We start from the raw sequence: 24288 nt of genomic DNA, 5'->3' as shown, positions 1-24288 counted from the left end.
TTGTATCACCGCTTTCCAGAATACGCACACAGCTGAAAACCTCTTACGGCAACTGAGGAAGATCATCGCGGAATGGCTTACCCCAATTGGACTCTCCTGTGGATTTGTGGCATCGGACAACGCCAGCAATATTGTGTGTGCATTAAATATGGGCAAATTCCAGCACGTCCCATGTTTTGCACATACCTTGAATTTGGTGGTGCAGAATTATTTAAAAAACGACAGGGGCGTGCAAGAGATGCTGTCGGTGGCCAGAAGAATTGCGGGACACTTTCGGCGTACAGGCACCACGTACAGAAGACTGGAGCACCACCAAAAACTACTGAACCTGCCCTGCCATCATCTGAAGCAAGAAGTGGTAACGAGGTGGAATTCAACCCTCTATATGCTTCAGAGGTTGGAGGAGCAGCAAAAGGCCATTCAAGCCTATACAATTGAGCACGATATAGGAGGTGGAATGCACCTGTCTCAAGCGCAGTGGAGAATGATTTCAACGTTGTGCAAGGTTCTGCTGCCCTTTGAACTTGCCACACGTGAAGTCAGTTCAGACACTGCCAGCCTGAGTCAGGTCATTCCCCTCATCAGGCTTTTGCAGAAGAAGCTGGAGACATTGAAGGAGGAGCTAACACGGAGCGATTCCGCTAGGCATGTGGGACTTGTGGATGGAGCCCTTAATTCGCTTAACAAGGATTCACGGGTGGTCAATCTGTTGAAATCAGAGCACTACATTTTGGCCACCATGCTCGATCCTAGATTTAAAGCCTACCTTGGATCTCTCTTTCCGGCAGACACAAGTCTGCTGGGGTTGAAAGACCTGCTGGTGACAAAATTGTCAAGTCAAGCGGAACGCGACCTGTCAACATCTCCTCCTTCACATTCTCCCGCAACTGGGGGTGCGAGGAAAAGGCTCAGAATTCCGAGCTCACCCGCTGGCGGTGATGCAGGGCAGTCTGGAGCGACTGCTGATGCTGACATCTGGTCCGGACTGAAGGACCTGACAACGATTACGGACATGTCGTCTACTGTCACTGCATATGATTCTCTCACCATTGAAAGAATGGTGGAGGATTATATGAGTGACCGCATCCAAGTAGGCACGTCACACAGTCCATACTTATACTGGCAGGAAAAAGAGGCAATTTGGAGGCCCTTGCACAAACTGGCTTTATTCTACCTAAGTTGCCCTCCCACAAGTGTGTACTCCGAAAGAGTGTTTAGTGCCGCCGCTCACCTTGTCAGCAATCGGCGTACGAGGTTACATCCAGAAAATGTGGAGAAGATGATGTTCATTAAAATGAATTATAATCAATTCCTCCGCGGAGACATTGACCAGCAGCAATTGCCTCCACAAAGTACACAGGGAGCTGAGATGGTGGATTCCAGTGGGGACGAATTGATAATCTGTGAGGAGGGGGATGTACACGGTGATATATCGGAGAAGGATGATGAGGTGGACATCTTGCCTCTGTAGAGCCAGTTTGTGCAAGGAGAGATTAATTGCTTCTTTTTTGGGGGGGGTCCAAACCAACCCGTCATATCAGTCACAGTCGTGTGGCAGACCCTGTCACTGAAATGATGGGTTGGTTAAAGTGTGCATGTCCTGTTTTGTTTATACAACATAAGGGTGGGTGGGAGGGCCCAAGGACAATTCCATCTTGCACCTCTTTTTTCTTTTATTTTTCTTTGCGTCATGTGCTGTTTGGGGAGGGTTTTTTGGAAGGGACATCCTGCGTGACACTGCAGTGCCACTCCTAAATGGGCCCGGTGTTTGTGTCGGCCACTAGGGTCGCTTATCTTACTCACACAGTCAGCTACCTCATTGCGCCTCTTTTTTTCTTTGCGTCATGTGCTGTTTGGGGAGTGTTTTTTGGAAGGGCCATCCTGCGTGACACTGCAGTGCCACTCCTAGATGGGCCCGGTGTTTGTGTCGGCCACTAGGGTCGCTAATCTTACTCACACAGCTACCTCATTGCGCCTCTTTTTTTCTTTGCGTCATGTGCTGTTTGGGGAGGGTTTTTTGGAAGGGACATCCTGCGTGACACTGCAGTGCCACTCCTAAATGGGCCCGGTGTTTGTGTCGGCCACTAGGGTCGCTAATCTTACTCACACAGCTACCTCATTGCGCCTCTTTTTTTCTTTGCGTCATGTGCTGTTTGGGGAGGGTTTTTTGGAAGGGACATCCTGCGTGACACTGCAGTGCCACTCCTAGATGGGCCAGGTGTTTGTGTCGGCCACTAGGGTCGCTTAGCTTAGTCATCCAGCGACCTCGGTGCAAATTTTAGGACTAAAAATAATATTGTGAGGTGTGAGGTATTCAGAATAGACTGAAAATGAGTGGAAATTATGGTTTTTGAGGTTAATAATAATATGGGATCAAAATGACCCCCAAATTCTATGATTTAAGCTGTTTTTTAGGGTTTTTTGAAAAAAACACCCGAATCCAAAACACACCCGAATCCGACAAAAAAAATTCGGTGAGGTTTTGCCAAAACGCGGTCGAACCCAAAACACGGCCGCGGAACCGAACCCAAAACCAAAACACAAAACCCGAAAAATTTCAGGCGCTCATCACTAATGTCAACCTAGAGTCCCTGTCGACCTACAAACCATGTCGACCTACTTACTGTCGACCAATAGTGGTCGACCTAGACACTGTCGACCTAAGTTTATTCTATCTAACATACCACACCCATACACAGTCTATTTTATAACCAAGGGCCATTCATAAATATGTTAATGTGACATTGGTAGCTTATTTACACTGCAGATACACGGTACATGTTTGAGCGCGCCAGGAGTGCATACACAGTGCACAACGCGAGAACGGCACTATGCAGAAGAGATCTGCTGTAGCAGATAGAGCATCATTCTGTAACAACACTAATGAAAGCAATATGGGCTGCCTTAATGTAAATTCCTCTGTAAAATCACCCCCCTAGATTCATGCCAGCTTTTAAATTACACACAAGCATGCGAGCGATAAACCACAGTAATATTTATTGGCTCATTAAGGAGGAATTCCCTCTAACAATGTCTGAATCAGATGCAGGATACACCAAACCACATTATCTCCAAAGCCACAGGACAGCTATATACTGTCACACAGGGATAGTATATATTATTTTATCTAATATGTGAGGTCCTTGATCCAGGGTCATCTGGGGCAAATCGTATACGAGGTGGAATGTAAGCAGAGCTTCTTTGAAAAAGAGCATATGTACTATGTACTACACTAACGACATGAGGTAGCAAGCACAAGGCGGTTGGCTGACATAATTACTTATTGTTATCTCTTGAAATTGTCTGGTACTATCCTTATTTATTTATTTTAAAACCTCACAACAAAATATATTAATAATGCAACAGGCGGTCTCACTGGGTTAGCTGGTTATCATCCAGCTGTCTCAGCATGAAGATATGCAGGTGGACATTCAATGGCAATAAGATACATATGTAATTGTATTTTGAATGCGCTTAATGATACAGATGTGTATTCATACATCTGAGCTGCAGTCGCGCCAAACAGCCCCTGGGTCTTGTGAGACTCTGCTAGCTTTGGGCATCTTATTGTGCCTTTTTATGCCATAAATGTGTCTTGGTAATGCAATGCAACTAAAATGCACCAGAAAACTGTGCCGATTAATTTGATATGAGACACTTGTACATCTGTGTGCGACTGAGTCTCTGAATCTGTATATGAAGTGCTACGATGCAGAGACCACTGCTTTCTTCCAATACAAGTTCTGTTGTGCTCCGTATACAGACTCAGTTGCACACAATATACAAGTGTTGCTTTTCAAATTAAGCAGCCCAGTCTCCTGGTGAGTCCTAGTGCGCTGTGGCAGATGCGTTTTTGGCAAAAAAACAAACAAAAAGATGCTAGCAGAGTTGCACAGGATCTGTCCGCTGCGCCCGGCATCTTGCGCTGCATGGCGCACTGAGGCTAGATGTACTGTATGAGGTCACATTTATACATCCCCATCAGTGACTGCTGTTTCTACTTGAGGTGCTGACACTCTCCTCATATGGTCTATTATAGCAATTAAAAATGATAATACTTCTCTTCATACCTCTGGCAGTCTGCTCCAGCACTGGTCTTATTAATACGTCAGTACTAGAAGTTTCAGGATTACACCAAGTAACCTTACAATGGATATTACATATTGTTTTACTAACTCACTTCAATGCAGCAGGGAATACAGGTGGCCAGCCAGCCTGAAGTGGCTCTTAAGGCGTCCTGTGCTGCCTTTCTGGACACAGAAATCCCCCCTTACTGCTTCACTGTATAAACACCTATATAATGACAATAAATTCATAATGTGATCTGTCCCTATTCAGCTGAGGTCACTAAGGCCACTTTGGGAACAAAGAGCAAGGAAAATGTATTAAACTTCTTGTAAGGGAAGGTAGCAACCAGTTGAGCTAACAGTACATGGGAGGAAAATGTCGTGAGCGGGTGTCAGTAATTTTTCTACTCAGGAATTATAGCCACAAGCAGTATTTCCATTTGGATAAGTACTCAAAGAAATGACAACTCAAATGCCCCCTCACAACCACTCAAACACAACAAGGACTAAAAAGCTGAACTACTTGAACACAACTGAAGTTACTCTCTGCATTCTGAGAAAAGTTACATGGCTGTTATGCCAAGAAAGGAAGAGCACCATGTAACTGTACAGCTGCGCAAAGCACATTATAGTTATAGTGAGTACTAGCCAGCACGCAAGATTAATTAGTCTCAGGGTGATTTAAGTTGTTTCAACAAACTTAAACACACAAAAATGTAGAAATTAGTTTACAGCAGGGTCCCCAACGCAATGCTCAGCCCCAGACAACTACAGAGTTAAAAGTTATTGGGTTTAGACATCTTTTTGTCAGAGTTAAATATCGGCCTGTGAAGCAGCAATTAGCTAGATCAAAACAGGACTGTTACATGTCACAAGGCTTGGACAAGCTGCAGAGTTGATTCCTAACATGGTTCTCTTTACCTTCTTTTTCAGCGACTGCTCAATTTCTTGCAGCTGGGTGTGAGAGCTGCGCTCTATGACAGATACTTTGCTGTACTCCTGCTTTTTGTTAATCCTGTTCTTCCAGTCTTCCTCCCCGCTCTTCTTCAACAGCGCCAACCTAAGAAGGAATAATATGCCACATTGTTTAGGAGACATTCTTAACAAGTCACGCTGTCCATGGAGACCCGAAAGAACATTTCACTGCAGTTTTAGGACAAAGGACTTATCAATATGGACATCAATTGGCGTTAGAGTGCTGCATGCAGTTTAGATACAAAGGATCTGTTGAGGCTATATTCTAGCATCCCTGTATATCGGCTTACACAATGAACAAATTGAAACTTTGTAAAATAATTAGAGTGCGACACAGTTACTTTAACCCGTAGCACTTACCCACCTAAAAAAAAGGGCAAGCACCAGTGTTCTATGGCACCGGGCTAATACTATGAAGTGAATGCGGAATACTCATCCCGCTACATGGGAGCGCTTACATTTTTAAAACATTGCATGCAGCACTTTCAGTGAGAATAGTCCTCCCTTACTACAGATGAGCGTTTTCCATTAACTTCAGCGTATGACGTGATTTGAGCTCTATTAATTGCTAGCGCTTTTTTCCCCCACCTGCCTGGAAAAGAGCTAGCTCTTCATATCACCGGAGTGATGCACTCTAAGATTACCATTCATACTTCAGGCCTTGGCTTACATTGTATATTCCAGGCATGGGCAAATCCCAAGAGCCTGGAAAGCCAATCCACTGAAAAAGTAGCCTGCTGGTATGTATCGTTTGGGAATCATGTTATTTAACGTTAATGAGCAATCATCATCTCTGGCTACGGTCAGCTTCTTGATATGATTGACCGACTCTTGAGTTTTAGTTTATTTTAATATGCATCAGCAGGAACAAAGATCAATCCTCGGGACATAAAGCTGTACTACACCACCATTTTCCTATAACTCAGAAATGTGGGGGTTTGGAATCCTGCAGTTCAGGAGGATGTAGAACTGCAGTCGCTGCCAGCACCTGACTGATACAGTATCTTATGTTGATAATGAGTGAATGGTGGAGTTTGTGCCACAAGAGTGTCAGAGTTGGAATTCCATATCCTGCTCCCTTCTTCAATGACTGGGGTGTATGACACTGTACCCCAGCAGTTTGGCACAGAGGGGCAGATGTATTAACCTGGAGAAGGCATAAGGAAGTGATAAACCAGTGATATGTACAAGGTGATAAAGGCACCAGCCAATCAGATCCTGACTGTTAATTTACATAATGGAGCTGATTGGCTGGCGCCTTTATCAACTTGCACATATCACTGATTTATCACTTCCTTATGCCTTCTGCAGGTTAATACATCTGCCCCAGAGTTCTTTAAATGAAGACTAGCGAATGCTGTACTAAGAAGAGGTGTTGGGGATGATTTCCCGGCGGCCGGGAGGCCCGGAGATCAGAATAAAGTCATCGGGATCCCGGCTGCCAGAATGCCAACAGCGGGGCGAGCACTAGAAAGCCCCTTGCGGGGTCGGTGGCTCGCTACAGGTTCTATTCCCACTTTGTGGGTGTCGTGGACACCTACAAGTGGGAATAGCCCTGGCGCAGCTGTCAGCATTCTCAGCAGTCGGGATCCCGGCGTTGGTATTCTGACCGGCGAGATATTAACTACATCCCAAGGTGGGTACTAGCCTGGAACTGTATTAATATTAAGGCTTGTCATCTTAAAAAGCAAACAATAAATTGAGTACAAGAATCCAATGAGACATAACAATGATCAAACAACAAAAACAGAACACTAGAGCACTATGTTAGACTTTCTGGACATCTGAAATGGGTGGTGAAATACAGTTATCTGCCCGTCCAGAGGTTACTTACATTTCAACAGATTTAGGGCTCAGAGCCTGCAGAGCTAGAAAGAGAGACACTCATTGTATTGCCTTGGAGTGTTAAGCGAGATAACATGTTGAGTCACAACAAACAATAGGGCATGCCTGTAACTCGCTGCTTTATGGTGTAACAAGGCATTAGCTGAGGAGCACAATGCGAGAGACCAACTGAATGTGATACAGCATAATGAGAAACATATGATTCACACTATAACATGACTCAACAGCACCAACCCCTCTGCTCAGCTTCAGTCTCCGTCAAGTACAGTAAAAGTGCACAGACAGCAAAATACAATGTACTATAAGTTTCAGACTTGGTTAGAGGAAATATTACAGAAAGTAAAGGTAAAGTAACTACTGTAATCTCTATACAGAAACACTGTGCGAGTCTAATATCGTTCCTACGGAAGTATTAAATCCATCCTTGTAACAAGATAACATGTCCTATATAATGAAAGGTCATAAATGCGCACGCTATTTCATGCAGATGTGTAAGTGGATAATAAGAGGATACCATCTTAACCTGACAAAGTGTACAGTGTATTTCAACCAAACAAGCTATACAACAATATCATTAGGGATATAATGGCAGGATATGGAGTAAAATATACAACATAATGTAACCAAAAATATATTAGGATTATAGCAAGCAAACAGACAACAGCCCCCCTTGGGAACATATAATAATCTGCATATTACATACACGGTATCATCTGTTGCATATGACTGATCTGCTGTCTCAGTACCTGTCTCGGATGGACATGCTTTTGCCAGAGATGTCAAGATCCTCCTCTGTCTGGATCTCGATGGCTTGGGGAATATCAGCTGTTTTCTCACAGGGCTTCCCTTCTTCTGGCTCTACTGCCTGTGGTCTGCAGGACACGGCGGGCGAAGTGTGAGAAGCTGCCTGTGCTGAAGCGCTGCCAAGAGGTAGAGAGGCCGGCTCCACAATCTCTGCTTATTGTGAAGGAAAGCTCTGCATTAGTGAGCAGTCACAAGGCTCGCAGTCTTCTACTTGTAAACCCCCTCCCCTCTAATCTGCCTGCTGAGCTCATCCCTGTGGTAACACATGTGTTTCCTAAAAACTATAATATTTTTATATGCTTCTGACCTTGAACGCTAACAGGCACTGCTGGCAGTAATGACATATCTGCTCTTGTCTGCCTGTCCCTTTAATAGCTCTTTTATCAGCCTGTCCCTTTAATAAAAGTATATTTTATCTCAAGCAGTAGACTCTCCCATTGCTGGCATAAACCAAAGGCTCATATAAAAATAAAGACATAATACCTAGTACTACCGGCACATGTTCCTGGGAAGGGAAGGCTTCATCTAGTGTGAATGAACATTTATTTAATTCAAGTATGTATAACCTTTCCCTTGGGGCAGCAAGTCAGTACAGAGACTTCTGTTAGAAAACACAGGATGTTGTTACTGTAAGTCACAGTACGCTAGAAGTGGGCTTGCAGAGACTAGACACAAAGCTGATACTGTCATACTGGATTCACTAATGTCAAGATTATCTGTAACTGAAATAACATGCTGAATGTTCAATGCAAAAAATAAATTGCACCAACAGGGGTAAAACTGCATGGTTATACCTGGATTCCCAGGAGACGTTTTATAGTTACGACTAATTACACCAATTACAATACAACTCATGTATCCAAACACTGCAATGATAAGATCTACAAGATTTAGGGGTATATTCAATTGACGTCGAAAGCTGCCGTCTGTCGAAAAGACGGAAGTTTTCAACTTTTTTTTAGGTCGGAAGGGGTTCCAACCTATTCAATATTTTCGACAAGTTGAGGTATTCGACTTGTCGAAAAGCACGTGGATCGGCGGAATAGCTGCCGATCCACTTGCTTGTGTCGAAAACGGGGCCAAAACATGTCGGAATGGATCCCGCTGAGGCTGTATCTATGCAGATCTGTATGCTGGGGAAGCCAACAGGCGCAAATACATTGTGGTAAGCCACTTCTTACAAAGTATTTCTTCCTTTCTTTAATCCATCAGTCCTTCCTTCTGTGCAGTGGGGCTGGTTGTAAAACGGGATACAGTCAATATACCAACTGTCAGGATCCCAGCGTTTAGGAGACAGATGCCGGAATCCTGACAGCTGGTGCAATACAGACACCCGGAATCCCGACACACGCTGGGTTATTCCCACTCGGTGGGTCCACATAATCAACTGAGTGTAAAAGAACCTCTGGCGGGCGAAGCGAGCCACTGGGCCCGATGCATGGCGAGATGACTCGCTGCCGGAAGATGGGATGTCACTGTTGGTATAGTGACAGCCGGCATCCTGCCTGCCGGGATGATATATGTACTGTTAAAACTGGCTGTGATATAATGCTTTAATGATAAGAAGGCTGGGTGTCCATTAATTATAGTGGTGGGCTGTTAGCAGTGGCGGCTCCAGAGGTGGGGCTCCAGCGCAGTCCAAAATTCAAATAGGGGGACCACACCTACTGCCAGTGAGTCAGTTTGGATTGGCAGTTGGTGGCGGTTGATGTGTCTCCCCTATTTGAATTTTGAACTGCGCTGAAGCCTCACCTCCGGAGCCGCCACTGGCTGTTAGGCATCTGCAAACCCACATTGTACTAACCCTAAAGGGTACACAGATCAGCTAGGATTCCTACTGAACAAATAAAACAGCAAGGATTACAGCAACCAGATCCATGGTAAAAGACACAGAAAAAGCCAGATCCACCAAACATTTTGGATACACGATACAAATGCTGGATCAATACTAAATAAATACAAAAAGACACAACACTAAATTCACAGACATACACCCAGGGCCACACTTGAGTCACGTTTTTGTGCAAATTTTGTGTGGATCTGGCTTTCTTTTTGTGTATTTATGGCCAGACGCAAAAATTACTAAAAGGATGTGGGCGCATGCACCGGGCCCGTCCTGCGCCCGCAGAAAATGTGAACGGGGGGTGGCGACACTCCGTTTGCTAGGCAGAGCCGAGAAAATGGGGGCGGCATCATCCAAACGGGGGGCGTGACGTGGATGCGGCATCCGCGTGACGTCACATGTAGCCGCCGCGATCAGAAAGATGCACTGGCAGGAGGCAACCCTACTTTCTGTGATCAAGCAGAAATTGCGGTACGATGGATCTGGTTTGTGTGAGTTTAGTGCGACTTTATATTTCTAGTAGTTTGATTTCAGCTTTTTCTATATACAGCAAAAGATAGGCGTGTAAACTTACTGTGGATCCAGTGGATGTGGATGTAAATATGGTGCGGTTCCGCTGCGTGCATACGTTCATTAGCTTGGATATAGCCCCCTCTACTAACAGACAAAGTCTGGGGTTTTTTTTTCTGTATATTTAGTATGCCAAATCCAGGGAATTTAGTGTGGATCTGGCTTTACTGCATATTTAGTGTGGATTCTGTGGCAAGCTAGTCTATATACAGAAGTGTCTTCATACATCTAGCCTCAGTACGCCAGGCAGCGAGATGCCTGTAGCAAGCGAGCCGCCAGGTCCCGAGCTACTCTGCTAGTGTCTGGCATCTTCTTTTGCCGAAAATGCTTCTTAGTTGCAATGCACTGTGACTAAGATGCACGAGGAGACTGTGCTGATTAATTTGATATGCAATGCTTGTATATTGTGTGTGACTGAGCCTGTATACAGTGCACAACGGAACTTGTATTGTTAAAAGCTGCAGCATCGCAGCACTTTTGTATACAGACACTCCGTTGCACATGGATATACAAGTGTCACATATCAAATTAATCAGCGCAGTCTCCCGGTGCGCTGTAGACGAATCACATTGCAGCTAGGCCAAATTTTCTGCAAAAAAAGACACCCAGCGCTAGCAGAGTCACATAGGACCTGGCTCACCGAGATAGGCTGTCTGGTGTGACTGCAGCAATGGATGTACGAGGACACAGATTGTAAACTTCTGAGCAGGGCCTTCCTACCTCTATAGCCAAATAAACACAAGGAGATGTGTGCTGAGCGATCTAGCACAGACCGCTCAGCACAAATCTTTCCCCCCACTCAGCACACAGCGCGATGTGTGCTAAACGAGGGGGGACACACGACGCTCACTTCACACAGCAGTGAAGTGAGCGATCTACTAGATTTGGCATGCATGGCAAATCTAGAGTCCGCGATAGCGATGTGCGGGGCTGCGCATCGCTAACGCTATGGGGCATACACACGGAGAGATCCGTGCTTAATTTCTAAGCAGTATAGTCAGATTGCTTACAATTTAAGCACGGATCTCTGTGTGTACCCCCCTTATGTCTGTCTGGTATTACCCAGTTTTTTTCTATTACTGTTATTCCAATTGTAAAGCGCAATGGAATATGCTGCTCTATATAAGAAATTGTTAATAAATAATCATAGGTATACGTGTTGTGAATTTAGGGTGGATGCAAAATGTGCGTACATGAATGTAGCATGGATGAAGTGGGTGTTAGCTTGGGTTCGGCATGTGCAAGAATTTCAAGTGGATCCGGACCCTTTTATATTTTAAAAGGTATTGATTTTTTTTTTAAAGAAAATAAAATAAGGTGAGACAATAAAATAAATGTTTGTTTCTGAATTTGTTAAAAAATAAATGTATATATGTATAATTGATTAAGGGGGGTACACACGGAAAGATCCGTGCTTAAATTCTAAGCAATCTGACTAGATTGTTTAGAAATTAAGCACGGATCTCTTCTTGTGTATGCCCATAGCGATGCACGGTCCCATGCGTTGCTATCGCTCACTCTAGATTTGAAATCTAGTAGATCGCTCACTTCATTGCTGTGTGAAGTGAGCAGCCCTCACCCCCACCCCGTCGCTCAGCACACATTGCGCTGTGTGCTGAGCGGGGGGAGAGATGTGTGCTGAGTGGTCTGTGCTAGATCGCTCAACACACATCTCCCCGTGTGTACAGGGTTTTAGTGTAGTCTCCTTATAACTATTTCACAGATAAACATTTGTGGGTATCTTATAAAGTGCGATGGGGGGGTGTTACAACGCCATCCCCCACTTACGGCCTCAATCTTACAGATTTTTGTATGTAGTCATTCAGGGCTGTGAACAAAAACCAGAGAGTCCGGAGGTACTATAGGCACGGTATAGCTACTTACACCTCACAGGATTAACTCCTTGGTGTGGGGTAGTTGTCTGAAGTAAAATGGTTATAAAAAGGGCACAGTATATATGGAGCATGACAATAAACACATTGTTACCCTTACCCTGACTTTCCTTACAAATTGTGTTAATGATGAACTGAAAGATGGACACCTAGATGCATCATCGCTTGGAATGTGATAAAAAGGAGGGTGATAAAGTAACAGCCAATCAGCTCCTAACTTTCATTTTTTTCAAACACAGCCTGTGACATGGCTGTTAGGACCTGATTGGCTGGCACTTTTTCACTCTCCGTTTTAAAACTTTTCAAGCGATGATGCATCTAGCCCAATGTCACCTAAAATCAGACTCCGTATTACCACAAAGTACAAAAAAAAATGTTTCAGTGAACTAAACAGCTTTTGAGAGATGGCAGCCACCAGCAAAGGAGTCATACGGACACACACGGTCTATCTCAAACATTATTAGCACAATTATTTCAGTTTATCAAAATTCACCTCAATAATTAAAATGTATTATTGTCTAACAATGAAAGCTCTTTAAATGGCATAAATAGCAGTCCAAACTCTTAGGTGTTTCCCAATTGTTTAAACAATGCAATGTATCCTGAACAATGACTAACACATGCACAACACAGCTAGCACATGCTGCTGCTTTGGGATTAAAGTCCAGGACAGAAAACAGGATTGTGCTGCAAACCTTGGTGCGTACACTATAAGCAACAGGGGATTATATAAACAAACTACTCAAACTATGCCAAATGCCCGGCTAATGCTGGATGCCATTTGTGGTTGCAGATGCACTCTGTGTATAAACACCGGTAATATACTGTACATGCTGGAGACCTATAGTAGAAATCTATTTCTCCAGTATATCGGTAGGAATTACACACAGCAGAAACGTTTTGCTTTCATTTTATAAACCATAAAAGGGGATAATCCTAATTAAGGGCAGAACCTCTTTTTCTCTGTGGAAGAGTTTGCATTAAAAGTTCCCCAATGTCTGTGTATATGAATAATTTGGTACCACTTAGTCTGCCGAATATCATTAACTATCTCAAAGGTCATAGCCTCAAAGGAACTTTCCAGGTACTGAAGGATAGAGGTGGGGAGCTGTACCAAACACACAGAATGACAGCTTGCTTCTACACAGAAGCGGCTCCCTCAGCTCTCCCAACACACCAATAGCGTTGCCGCAGCCTTACAAAAAGGGGAACTTAAAGAATTCCATACAGGATTGCACTGCAGCGAGCAGATGGTGGGTGTCCCAGATAATATATACTGATGTACTAGTTTGGTCTGTTACTAAATCTGAAAGCACAATTGCATGGTGTAACAATTAAGGCCAGATAGCAGGACTAACTATGTGTTTGGGTTCCCAGCAGTAATCATTGGTACCAGGAGGAGGGGAAGCTGGGGGTCAGGGCTCCATAACTGAACAACCCAAAATCACCCACAGAGCAGTAAGAATAAAGTCAACTTTATTTCATTAAGTCAATAAAAGATACTGTAGCTTCACTGCTGGGTTATTTATAATGGCTGATTAGCGAGCTCCGATATGGTCATCCCACTCATTGATCAACATGACTGCACACTGGGCTACACCAACCTGTGACCATAATAAACCTGACTGGCTATATGGAACTTCTAGCCACATTCACTTTACTCCCTTAACACTTGCATGTCAGACAAACAAGTGCTCACACTCTTCTGAAACGCGGCAGAAACACACGCCTGCGTGACACATTGCTGAAAAGCATTTTACCTATGTAGCAGTATGTGTGTTCTGTAGCCACATAACAATCCAGGATATCAGAGTGACTTCTAACATAGCCATATTTGCTGTATGGAGAAGCTTATTCCTTCACACACACCTTAATGAAGTGTTTACAATAATCTGAATTCTGATGACATCACTATACAAGCACATGTACATATATCAGCATCACTTGTGTATGATATTGCAGTATGCTGTACACCCTGCGGGTGGTCTTCAGGTTGCCCATTTAGCTACACAGCCTAAGACTCTCACCTGACCAAGTATCATGAGAATTACAATGTTTCTGTGTAACATCCTGTGCTATATAATGCTGCTTTATCCGAGTAAGATATTACATTGTATAGGGTGCACTTAAATTATTACAGAGACCCTCGGCAACAAGCAGACACGTAGGCTTGGAGAACTCTCTCACACATGAATCAAAACCTTATCATAATCAGAAAAATGTTCAGATGATGAGTCAGAACTAAGTAATTATATAGACAATATACACACACCCATAATACTACACTGCAATGCTAGACAACCTGCTGGGACTGCTGCCTGTCAGTAAAAAACATTGTATTCTTAAATGATATTGTTTCATTCAGAAGAGCTCTCTTACCACTAGCACCTTTCACGCTCCACAAGCTTGTGTCTGACTGCAGAGCCGTCCTCTCAGGCTGCAAATCATCCAGCTCTACCTGCGGGGTGCTTTCTGCTATTGGCAGATCTTGTAGCACAGCAGGTTGCAACAGTGTCTGCGGACTGAGCAATTCCACCGTGCTGTTACTTGAGGTGACATGCCCAAGCGATTTGTGGTCTATCGCCGCTTCCTCCTTTGACAAGTCCAGAATAGAATGGATGGCTTCTTTGCGAGCAGAGCTACATTTACTCATGCTGCGTTCTGGTGCCACCGGCACCCTGGTCTCATCTAGCATTGGCTTCTTCAGCTCCTTGTCTCTGGCTTTATCAGTAGGAGAAGAGCTCCACAGCTCTGACAGCAACAGGCTCCTCTCTGTAATGTTTCCCGAGTCCACTGAAGTGTGAAGCGCAGTTGAAGTGCTGGAGATGCTGGATATTCTCTCATCATAATTCGATGGCTTTGTGACATTTATGTCCCCAGGATACACAGGCGACGAGCGGGAAGTTAAAGTTGCCACGGATGTTACAATGGTTTGCGGTAATGGAGCGATCTTTTCACCTCCACTCTTAAGCTGCACAAACAAATGAACCAGATACAATTGTTATTGCACAGATACAGGTACTAGATTTGTCCTAGTTTAGTACTTTCCTTTTTAATTTTTTCTTTTCAACTAGGCTACTTTCAAGATATTCAGTCAACATTAGTGATCAAGGTAAAGCAAAAAAAAAAAAAAAAAACACAAAACCCCCACCCATTAATTAAAAGAAATAACAGGAAACAACTGAAAATCGTGTATATTTATTTCAAGTTCATGCATCAGGGGATACGTTTCTAAGAGGGGAATTCAATTAGTTGTGGTAATTTGCTGCAGACTAATTGCTCCCCCTGGGCTATTCAAATAGTCTCTGAGTGAAGCCAGCAGGCTACACTTAATGGGGATTTCTATTCGCATCTAAACATAACTGATTTGCATCTAAACAGATCCCTGATGGATAGCTGGTTTTCAGGCACCCAGCCAGTGTTAGCACATAGGTCTGGGAACTTATTCTGGATTCTACGGGGCCTATTCAATTAGTGCCGGTATTTTCAACAGTTGAAAATACCGTCACTTTCCGACAGGAATAAGTCAAATTTGCATTCAACATATTCAATGCAAGTGCCGTTTTTCAGACTATCGGAAATACCTGCACTTGTCGAAAACAAAGTGGATCAGCGAGTTACTCTGCGATCCACGTGTTTCTGTCAGAAGCACGGCTGTTTCTGACAGTTTAAGGGTAATGCAGATTCGACTTGTTAAGAAGTCAAATCTGCATTGTCGGAATGCTGGCTGTTTGCGGCCAGCATTGAATACTGAACTGTCGGATCCTCTCCGTCGGAGAGGATCCGACATGAATTGAATACACCCCAATGTGTCAACACTGAAAACAAATTAATTTAACGGGCAAGAAAAGAGGGCTGTTATTGAATAGTCCCAGGCGTTAAAGCTTGAGGCTACCCTCCCCTTTCACACACACCCTTCCTCACCCGTTATATTAATGATGCTAATGAATTCCCATGCTATGTTCGTTTTATCTATAGATGGGTTCACTCATAGCAATGTCGTCAAAATGTACATGCTAATAATAAATAAAAAATAAATAAAAAACTCCTCCAACATCCCCCCATCCTCCTACAGTGTCCATAACACCAGCAGAGAATGGCTAGGGGACATCCGGATGTGGTTACTTTTTTGGAAAACAAAGGATGGGGCACATAAGAGATTTAGGAGTAATACCTTCACTGTTTAGCTGTCAAGCCACTAAGATGTTCTGTGTCAGATTTGTGACTCCTTACTTTGGCGTTTGACATTTAGAGATAGCATACTGTAGCCCCCTCGGGGTATAGAAATACCACAAGCTATTCCACATATGTGAACCATCCCACAGTACAGCAACATTACAATATACTTTCGCTGGTTAATGTTTCAACATGAGCAAATATTTATTTCCATGAAATAATCTATTCAATAGAAAGAATTTTCTTAAACAAAACTAAGCTTTAACAACATGACAAAAAAATTACTTTTGATAATACATATTTGGAGATATTTCAGCTCAGCTAAACATTAAAAAAAATAAAAAAATGTGAAATCGGAAACACTGTTCTAATGTTATAAATTGTGAAGGAGGTGTAAGCATTTTTTTTTAATTATTATTATTTTTAAACTAGTAGCGTAGTTAGTCTTAAGCTGGCTACACTAGACAATTTTTTTGATTGATGTGGACGATAACGAGACATCGTTATGATAATCGTCCAGTGTGTATGCACAATATTGTTAACGATGCGCGCTCCCACGGGTCGTTACAGATATCCCTTATCGTCTGTACATTCAGCTCAATCTGACGATATCGTCAGAAACTGCACGTTCGGGGGTTTGTGCAGCGATAACGTTCATTGTGTATGCCCTAGGTCGTTTGCCCGGGAATTCAAGGGCAAACTGACAATTTCATTCATGGAGCATATCGTCTAGTGTGTGCCTGGCTTTACTGCAGTGACATAGCTACAATCCAAATGTCACAACAAGCAGATGATATTGCAGACAGGATTGCACAGAGATCAGCCTAGTAAATCACCTGCATGACACTCAGCATAACATATTTATTAGAGTCTGTATCTTGTTCCTGAGGTGTACATCCAGGACAGTACTCAAAAATAGAAATGACACACACACACACAAATATATACATGTTGGGTTATGCTGGAAAGCAGACCCTGGAGGAAGCTTTTCAGGACTGCATAACTTAATCCATTCCAAACTTGCTCAGCAAATGTTGCCCACACACTCAGCAATAGTATGAGAGATAAAGGCAAATGGTCTTGAGATGGTCACGTATGCCTCAAAATAAGAGATCTGAACAAATCAAAACGTGTTAAATTGTAAATGTGACTGGAAGATATCGATCTGCCTGTATCTGACAACTGTGCTAACCACTTCACATTAAGGCCCAGATTTATCAAGCCATGGAGAGTGATAAATTGACAGTGATAAAGTGACAACCAATCAGCTCGGTTAGGAGCCGATTGATTGGTACTTTATCACCGTGCAATTGATCACACTACAAGCTTTGATAAATCTGGGTTTAAGTCTAAACGAAGCCTGAAGAGGCCCAAACTGTACCATTTAAACTCTTGTGAGCGGCTGCATCAATCTGTCTGCTATTAGCTGTAGAAGAGTCAGTGGAAAGAGAAAGGTCAATTTTTTTTTTATTGCAGTGGACAAAAAGGTAGGTATATACCTGTTCAACTTCTACCAAAGTAACAGGCTGAGTTTGATAGCGTGCATTCATTCTTCGCTGTCTGATATCCATCCTGCTTCGGACCGATACCTCTTTAGTGATGGGCTGGGAAAGTTTGTTAAATAAAGCCATCTTCTCAGCCAAAGACAGAGAGGAGGAGTCCGGCTCTTCAGGGATATCTTGCTCAACACTGGTTTCTTTAGCCAATTCCGGTTCAGTCTTCGACACAGCTTTCTGGTGTGCAGACGCCTGCAGACTAGACAACAGTATACAGAAATAGGATGACATACATAACACACACAGCTGTTTGGTCACCATCATAAAAATGCATGCACTTAAAACACGCAAAAACATGCGGTACAAATCAAACATCACATTAAAAGTGTCAGGAAACCATCTACTTCAGGAAGAGATCTGCTGCAAGATTTTACAGTTATCTCACAGAAATTGCATCACTTTGTTCAAGTTTCACAACTGCTCATATTGTATAGAAGACATAAAAATAAGAAGAAGAAGAAGATTGGTTAAACACAGATAGTCTGTAACCTGGAATCCATTAGCTCCAGTTCCAGCAAGCTCGCACCTTAGTAGGTCACAGTAAATGTTCTAGCTACCATATGAAAATTATAAAATGTGACAAGAAAAATAGAGTGAAAGATGAAAAGAAAAAAAAAAAAAGCTAACAGTTTAGACCTAGCCAAACACACATATATATATATATATATATACACACATATATATATATATATATATATATATGTGTATGTATATATATATATATATATATATATATATATATACATACACACATATATATATATATACATATACACACACACATATATATATATATATATATATATATATATATATATATATATAAAGTTCCAAGAGTAACCACCAGAGGGATCAAACTCAGATAGACCAGCACACTGCTTAAATGCAAAAACTTTTTACTGATTTCAGAATGAAAAAGTGCTGTTTATGACACACACACATATATACACACACACACACACACACACACACATATACACGCACACACACGCACATATATATATATATATATATATATATATATATACATACTTTTAACAACTGTACGGCCCGAAAACCATTAAAAAAATATGCAAAACAAAAAAAAAAAAAAAATCAGAAAAATTGGCTTCAGAACCAGTGCAAGAAGTATTAAGTGTACATTGCATACAGTTTCTTTTGGTATTTTGGGGACGTTCTGACAAAATGTGCTTAGCAGCCTCCCACATTATGTTTGCAGTGTGTCTGTGTCACAATATGCCGTGAACTGGTCGGCTGAAGGATCAAGACTGGACCTGGAGCTATAGTTTATCTGGGATAGATGAACACTACATCACACCAGTGCTGATTTCTAATACTGTTGTGAGCAGATATTAATGTTGGCTTTTTAATAAAATTAAATTTGGTCTAAAATTTAATGCACCCGATTGGTGAATATCTGAACTATAGATAAAGCTTGAAGTCCCTTGGATAAGGGTAAAGAATTGTGTGTTTTAGGAAAAGAAAAACAATTTGAAGTACCTCAGATACGACTATACTGACAAATCTATATATATTTGCAAGTTTGGCATTTTAGTGCAATTCTTTACACAGGTATAAAAAACGGGTGGTCTTCAGTATGCCGAATGTCGGGATCCCGGTGCACAGTATACCGGCGCCGGAATCCCGACACCCGGCATACCGACAGCTATTCTCCCTCGTGGGGGTCCACGACCCCGCCCTGAAGGGAGAATAAAATAGTGTGGCGCACGTAGCGCACCACCGTGGCTCCTTTGCGCTCGCCACGCTGTCGGTATGCCGGCGGTCGGGCTCCCGGCGCCGGTATGCTGGTCGCCGGGAGCGCGAGCGCCGGCATACCGTACTACACCCATAAAAAACAAATATAATTATATTTTTTTTTACATCATAATGAATGTAAAACATCATGGTAAACTGGCATGGCATCTTCATGTGCCGCCGTCATCTCCACTGTACACTCACCTCTACAATTACTGATGGATGATCCGTGAGTGGAGCTAATCTGATTATTAATGCTGGCTGCACATCTGAGGTTTTCCAGATGTATACTAGGTATTATTTCATGCAGGTGTTCCTATTGGAAATGTCACAATATTTATACTAAACATGTAATCAGAAAGTGCTTGAGTTAGTGAAAGGAGAAACATTATGAAACAAGGAAAAAAGGGATTGCCAAATAAATGTTTGAATTGGGTCATTATTCAGTATCTGTAACATATACATACACCAACGCTACATACACTCTTCAGGCTGATGCAGCGGTGGGAGCAATTGCACTCAATGCAAAAATGATCTTAATATGCATACTGGTCAGCAATTCTAACATACGCTCTTGCTTTACGCCAGGCACATATCACACAATAGCTTCTCACTTGCGCCCATGTTATATCTGACACAAAGCATTACATATTGCACATCACTAAAACCGATACAGCAGAAACAACTCCATCTCCTGTATGGCTGGGAAGAGTCATATACAAAATAATCATATATATACTGAAGCCACAAATAAATCAAACATCCAATCAGAAGCAGTTTGCTAGTGCTGGGGACTATCATCAATATCCTCATCCGCATCTTTCGCTGGCTGCTGACCACGCACAGATATCGCCACTTACTCACGCGCATATGCATCTTTGTCAGTGCCTGCATCGGTTAGCATTTGTAAACCTGCCCTTACTTTACTAGACCTGCATTCATACACCTCAGCCTAGCGCATCAGGTGCGAGCATTGTAAATGGTAGTAAGCCGCAAATCTGCATGTGCGCATATGCTTGCAGCCACTTTATTGGGCATGCGCAGAGTGATTTCCGGAAATAATCTACATCTACTGGCTTAACATGGTGAGATTTCTTCTTTCAAATTTGACTATATAGTCAAAATCGCAAGGAAAGTTAGTGGAAATTGTAAGGTGTTAGGCAGCTTGCGATACCAATTCGATCCCGATGCGCACTCCTGCCGGTTCAGTATCGCAAGGCTAGATAGACTGTGCAGGCAAGTCAATCTTGACTATCTAGTACAAAGTATAATCAAAATTGGCACTTAGTCAAAATCGTACATAGACCAAATCGAAAGTAGATATTCAAAATCGGTGCTTCTGGGCGAGTTCAAGGGAAATCGCATAGTCAAAATCGGTCATAGCAAGGATCTCACAGTGTGTACACACCCTTTAGTGCTCACTTAGCATCAGGCTCTTCTTATCAGCCTGTGGAATCCTTTAAGACAGCTGCCAGTGCAGGATGACTAGAACCAATAGCACCTAGTCAGTTAGGGTGTCTGTCTGCATTATGTGCTGAGCATGGGCGTTAATAGCACACATTTTTTTCTCTTCTTTTCCTTAAACATTGACCACATTCAGAACACATTTGAATTTTCTAACCCAAATGATGGTGTTTTTAAGTTTCATGATCATTTTCCTTTAAGTTGATAATGCATTCAAAAGGGGTAAATTCAATTGCGGGAGAACTGTCTGCGAAGTGACATTGCAACTGAATTAGAACATCCGTAATGGCAGATCTAATTGCCCACAAGTCACACCACAAATCGCATATTTTAGTTTGCCGCCTTAGAAGTGCTTAATAAGATAAGCAGCCTTGAAGCTACAATGAGTGCAGCATAGTAGCAACACTACACCGCAAGCTTCGCCCTGATTTGAATTGTCCTATTTATACAGGACTGTTGGCTTTATGCATTTCATAGTGACAGGGAGCTGTCAGAGTGACACGTTTTATAGGATGGGTAAATTGTCTGAAAGAAGAAACTTGCAGAACTCTCAATTTAGCATTAGCTGTAGCTTATCATCAAATTGTGAAACCCGGAAAATAACCGATATCCCTCCATGCATAAAGATTTCAATGCTCCCTATGCAGTGTTTCTGTGTACGGCTTCCTTAACTAAAAGAGGCAGAAGTAGGTATTGATGCTACTCCACTGTAAGCAACAGTCTCAGGCAATGCACTTGTAATGGTGTCTGAGACAATCACCCAGTTGTATTACACTAGGGGAGGACCACTGACAACCGCTTATGTTTGTAAATCAGAACAGCAGTAGGTTAAAAAAACAACAGCAGCGTAAGTATTTTGGGCGGCTAGATCCTTCAGCTCTACAATATCAACATAGTATCAAAGTGTACCTAATTGTAACATTTTTCCTTTTGTCTGAAGTTCTGTATCAGTTCTAACTATAACCATTTTTTTCTCTTTTTATAATATAGAAAATACAATGACATTTATAATTTTGGCATCTACAAGGACATTGCTATCAATACACAGATATGATCAGCCACCATCTACAGTACATGCATTAGCTGTTAATGGATTGAATTAATGTAAGCCTTCAGCAATATAAAGGTCATGCATCTGCAAAACAGAAATGGCTATAATGTAAAAAAGCAGCAGTTGGTGTTAAGTATTAATAAGGCATCTTGTATGGGTTTATTTGTCATGCCAAACACCCCTTTAGTACCTGATACGGTGCACAGAACTCTTAGTTACAGAGGGGCTAGGGACCCTTGGGGCTACAGTGTGTGTAGTCACTGTGTGTGCTGCAGGGCTAGGCTTGCTTTAACATTGCAAAAAGGAAAACAGAAGAACAGTAAATGAGAGAAATGGAAAAGTTACAAAATGTAAAACTGCAATACAACATGGTAATACTCTGGCATTCAGCCTTATTCACATAATAGTTGTGCAGACTGCAAGAAATGGAAAAGGAGGGGAAAACATCCTATAGTCCGAAATACTCAGGTGGACAACTGCAATCAACGGTCTATTCAGGGCTTATTCACACCAGTCATTAATACATTAGAAAAACATGGAGGATATTTACCAAAGCTTGGAGAGAGAAAGCACCAACCAATCAGCTCCTAACAGCCATTTTACAGGATGTTTGAAAGAATAGTTAGGAGTTAATTAGGTGGTACTTTATCTCTCTCCAAGCTTTGATAAACTTCCCCCAAGTGTATTATGCATAGGATAAATAAAAGTCTGTGCATTGTTCTCACCACTGCATTGCTAAAATGTTTAATTTGTATTTACATTTTTAGAATGCAGCATGCCTTACTTCTTACTCATTAAGGCTCACTACCAGGACAATAGATTCCATTGGTTTAAATGTGACACATGTAAATGCATTAAACTAATACCTAAATTTGCATATAAAGTGCGGGAGTTTTCATCCAGTTTATCAGAACAGAGCTTCCCAAACTCGGTCCTCAAGGCATCCTAATGGTGCATGTTTTAAGTATCTCCATGCTTGGCCACAGTTGACTTAATTAGTACATTAGTCACTTTGATTTAACCATCTGTGCTAATCCATGGATAGCTTTAAAACCTGGACTGTTAGGGTGTCTTGAGGACAGTTGGGGGACCTCTGTAAATTAGAGCATAAGCCCTTACAGTTTGCTCAATTAGAGACTTATTCCATGTTTGAACGTTTTTTGTTATGTCAATTAAGAGCTACTCTAGCTTGGATCAAGCTGAAATGTGAACGAAACTGATGATTTTGTATGGGACACTAAAGCTTTATAGATCAAACTGATACACTTGCAGTCTTATAGGTAACAAAAGTTACAACAAATGTCAACACCATGACCAGTGAGGTCATGGTAGATGCTGCAATTTGTTATTTAGGCAGTGATTGCTTTTTTACTTTATATATAGTTGCCCTTTTATTATTCAGTTATTACCATAGTGCACACATTATTTGGCCATTCACATCAGTTCCCACATGTACACGCACACAAATTCATGCTAGGGTTAATTCTGTTTGGAGCCAATAAACCTACAAGTATATTTGTGGATTGTGGGAGGAAACACACACAAGTTTGAGGAGAAAATACAAACTCCAGAGTTATGGTGCCCATGCACTAGATGACGTGTAAACGATGTAATCTCATTAACGATTTCCCTTAAACTACCCGGCAGCCTTCTGGCAGTCCCACATTCACGATATAGTGAAATACACATAAGATATATCTTAAAGATCTTGCAAAAGATCTAGGAGTGGCCACATCCAGGAGCATGCCGTTGTTAATGACAGCTTCTGATCTTCCCTGCAGCAAGGAAGATCAAAATATCCGACTAATTACCCACGGGACCGCACATCGTTATCGTTCATAGACACCAAACAATCTGCACTATTATGAACGATTTGTCCTTCCGATCCACCCGAAATGGCCAAATCGCTCATATCATCCCATTCCTCCCAACATGACCCTCTCCAGTAGGGACACAATGCTCTGCTTCTGGACTTTTTTCTTAATTTATGAATGCCGGCAACAGTGTTGAACAGGTTAATGGATAAGAAAGGTGTTTCAGCACATGTGATGTAATCATTAATTAAGAGGGAAGTCCAGGAGCAGAGCATTCTGTTCTTCCTGGAGAGGGTCATGTTGGGAGGTAGGTCATCATCTAGTGTAAGGGCACCTTAAGGGACATAGTGGCAATTGAACCATGACCACAGTGCTAACCATTACAATGCTAACCATTACACTCTCCGTGCATGAATATAATTACACCTTTGGCAGGGATGCAGTAAAGATAATGGGATAAACAGTAAGTGTATATT

General features: G+C 42.3%; 1 protein-coding gene across 21 annotated transcripts in view; it reads right to left on the bottom strand.

Annotated features, from left to right (window-relative positions):
* SVIL (supervillin) overlaps window positions 1–24288 on the bottom strand; it is a 381188-nt gene that overhangs the window by 88150 nt on the left and 268750 nt on the right. For 16 of the 21 annotated variants that reach the window (XM_063922042.1, XM_063922039.1, XM_063922044.1 and 13 more), the window contains 5 exons: window positions 22189–22284; window positions 17672–17927; window positions 14376–14967; window positions 7634–7844; window positions 4989–5127 (listed from right to left, as the gene is read on the bottom strand). In XM_063922042.1, the coding sequence (XP_063778112.1) occupies window positions 4989–5127; window positions 7634–7844; window positions 14376–14967; window positions 17672–17927; window positions 22189–22284 (1294 nt within the window). The remainder of the gene's footprint in view (window positions 1–4988; window positions 5128–7633; window positions 7845–14375; window positions 14968–17671; window positions 17928–22188; window positions 22285–24288) is intronic. The other 5 variants (XM_063922040.1, XM_063922047.1, XM_063922050.1 and 2 more) reach the window with 3 other exon arrangements.

This window comes from Pseudophryne corroboree, chromosome 5 (assembly GCF_028390025.1).
Source record: "Pseudophryne corroboree isolate aPseCor3 chromosome 5, aPseCor3.hap2, whole genome shotgun sequence".
NCBI classification, from domain to species: domain Eukaryota; kingdom Metazoa; phylum Chordata; class Amphibia; order Anura; family Myobatrachidae; genus Pseudophryne; species Pseudophryne corroboree.
The sequence above is the reverse complement of the archived record's forward strand: the minus strand, read 5'-3'. Positions and strand labels throughout refer to the sequence as shown.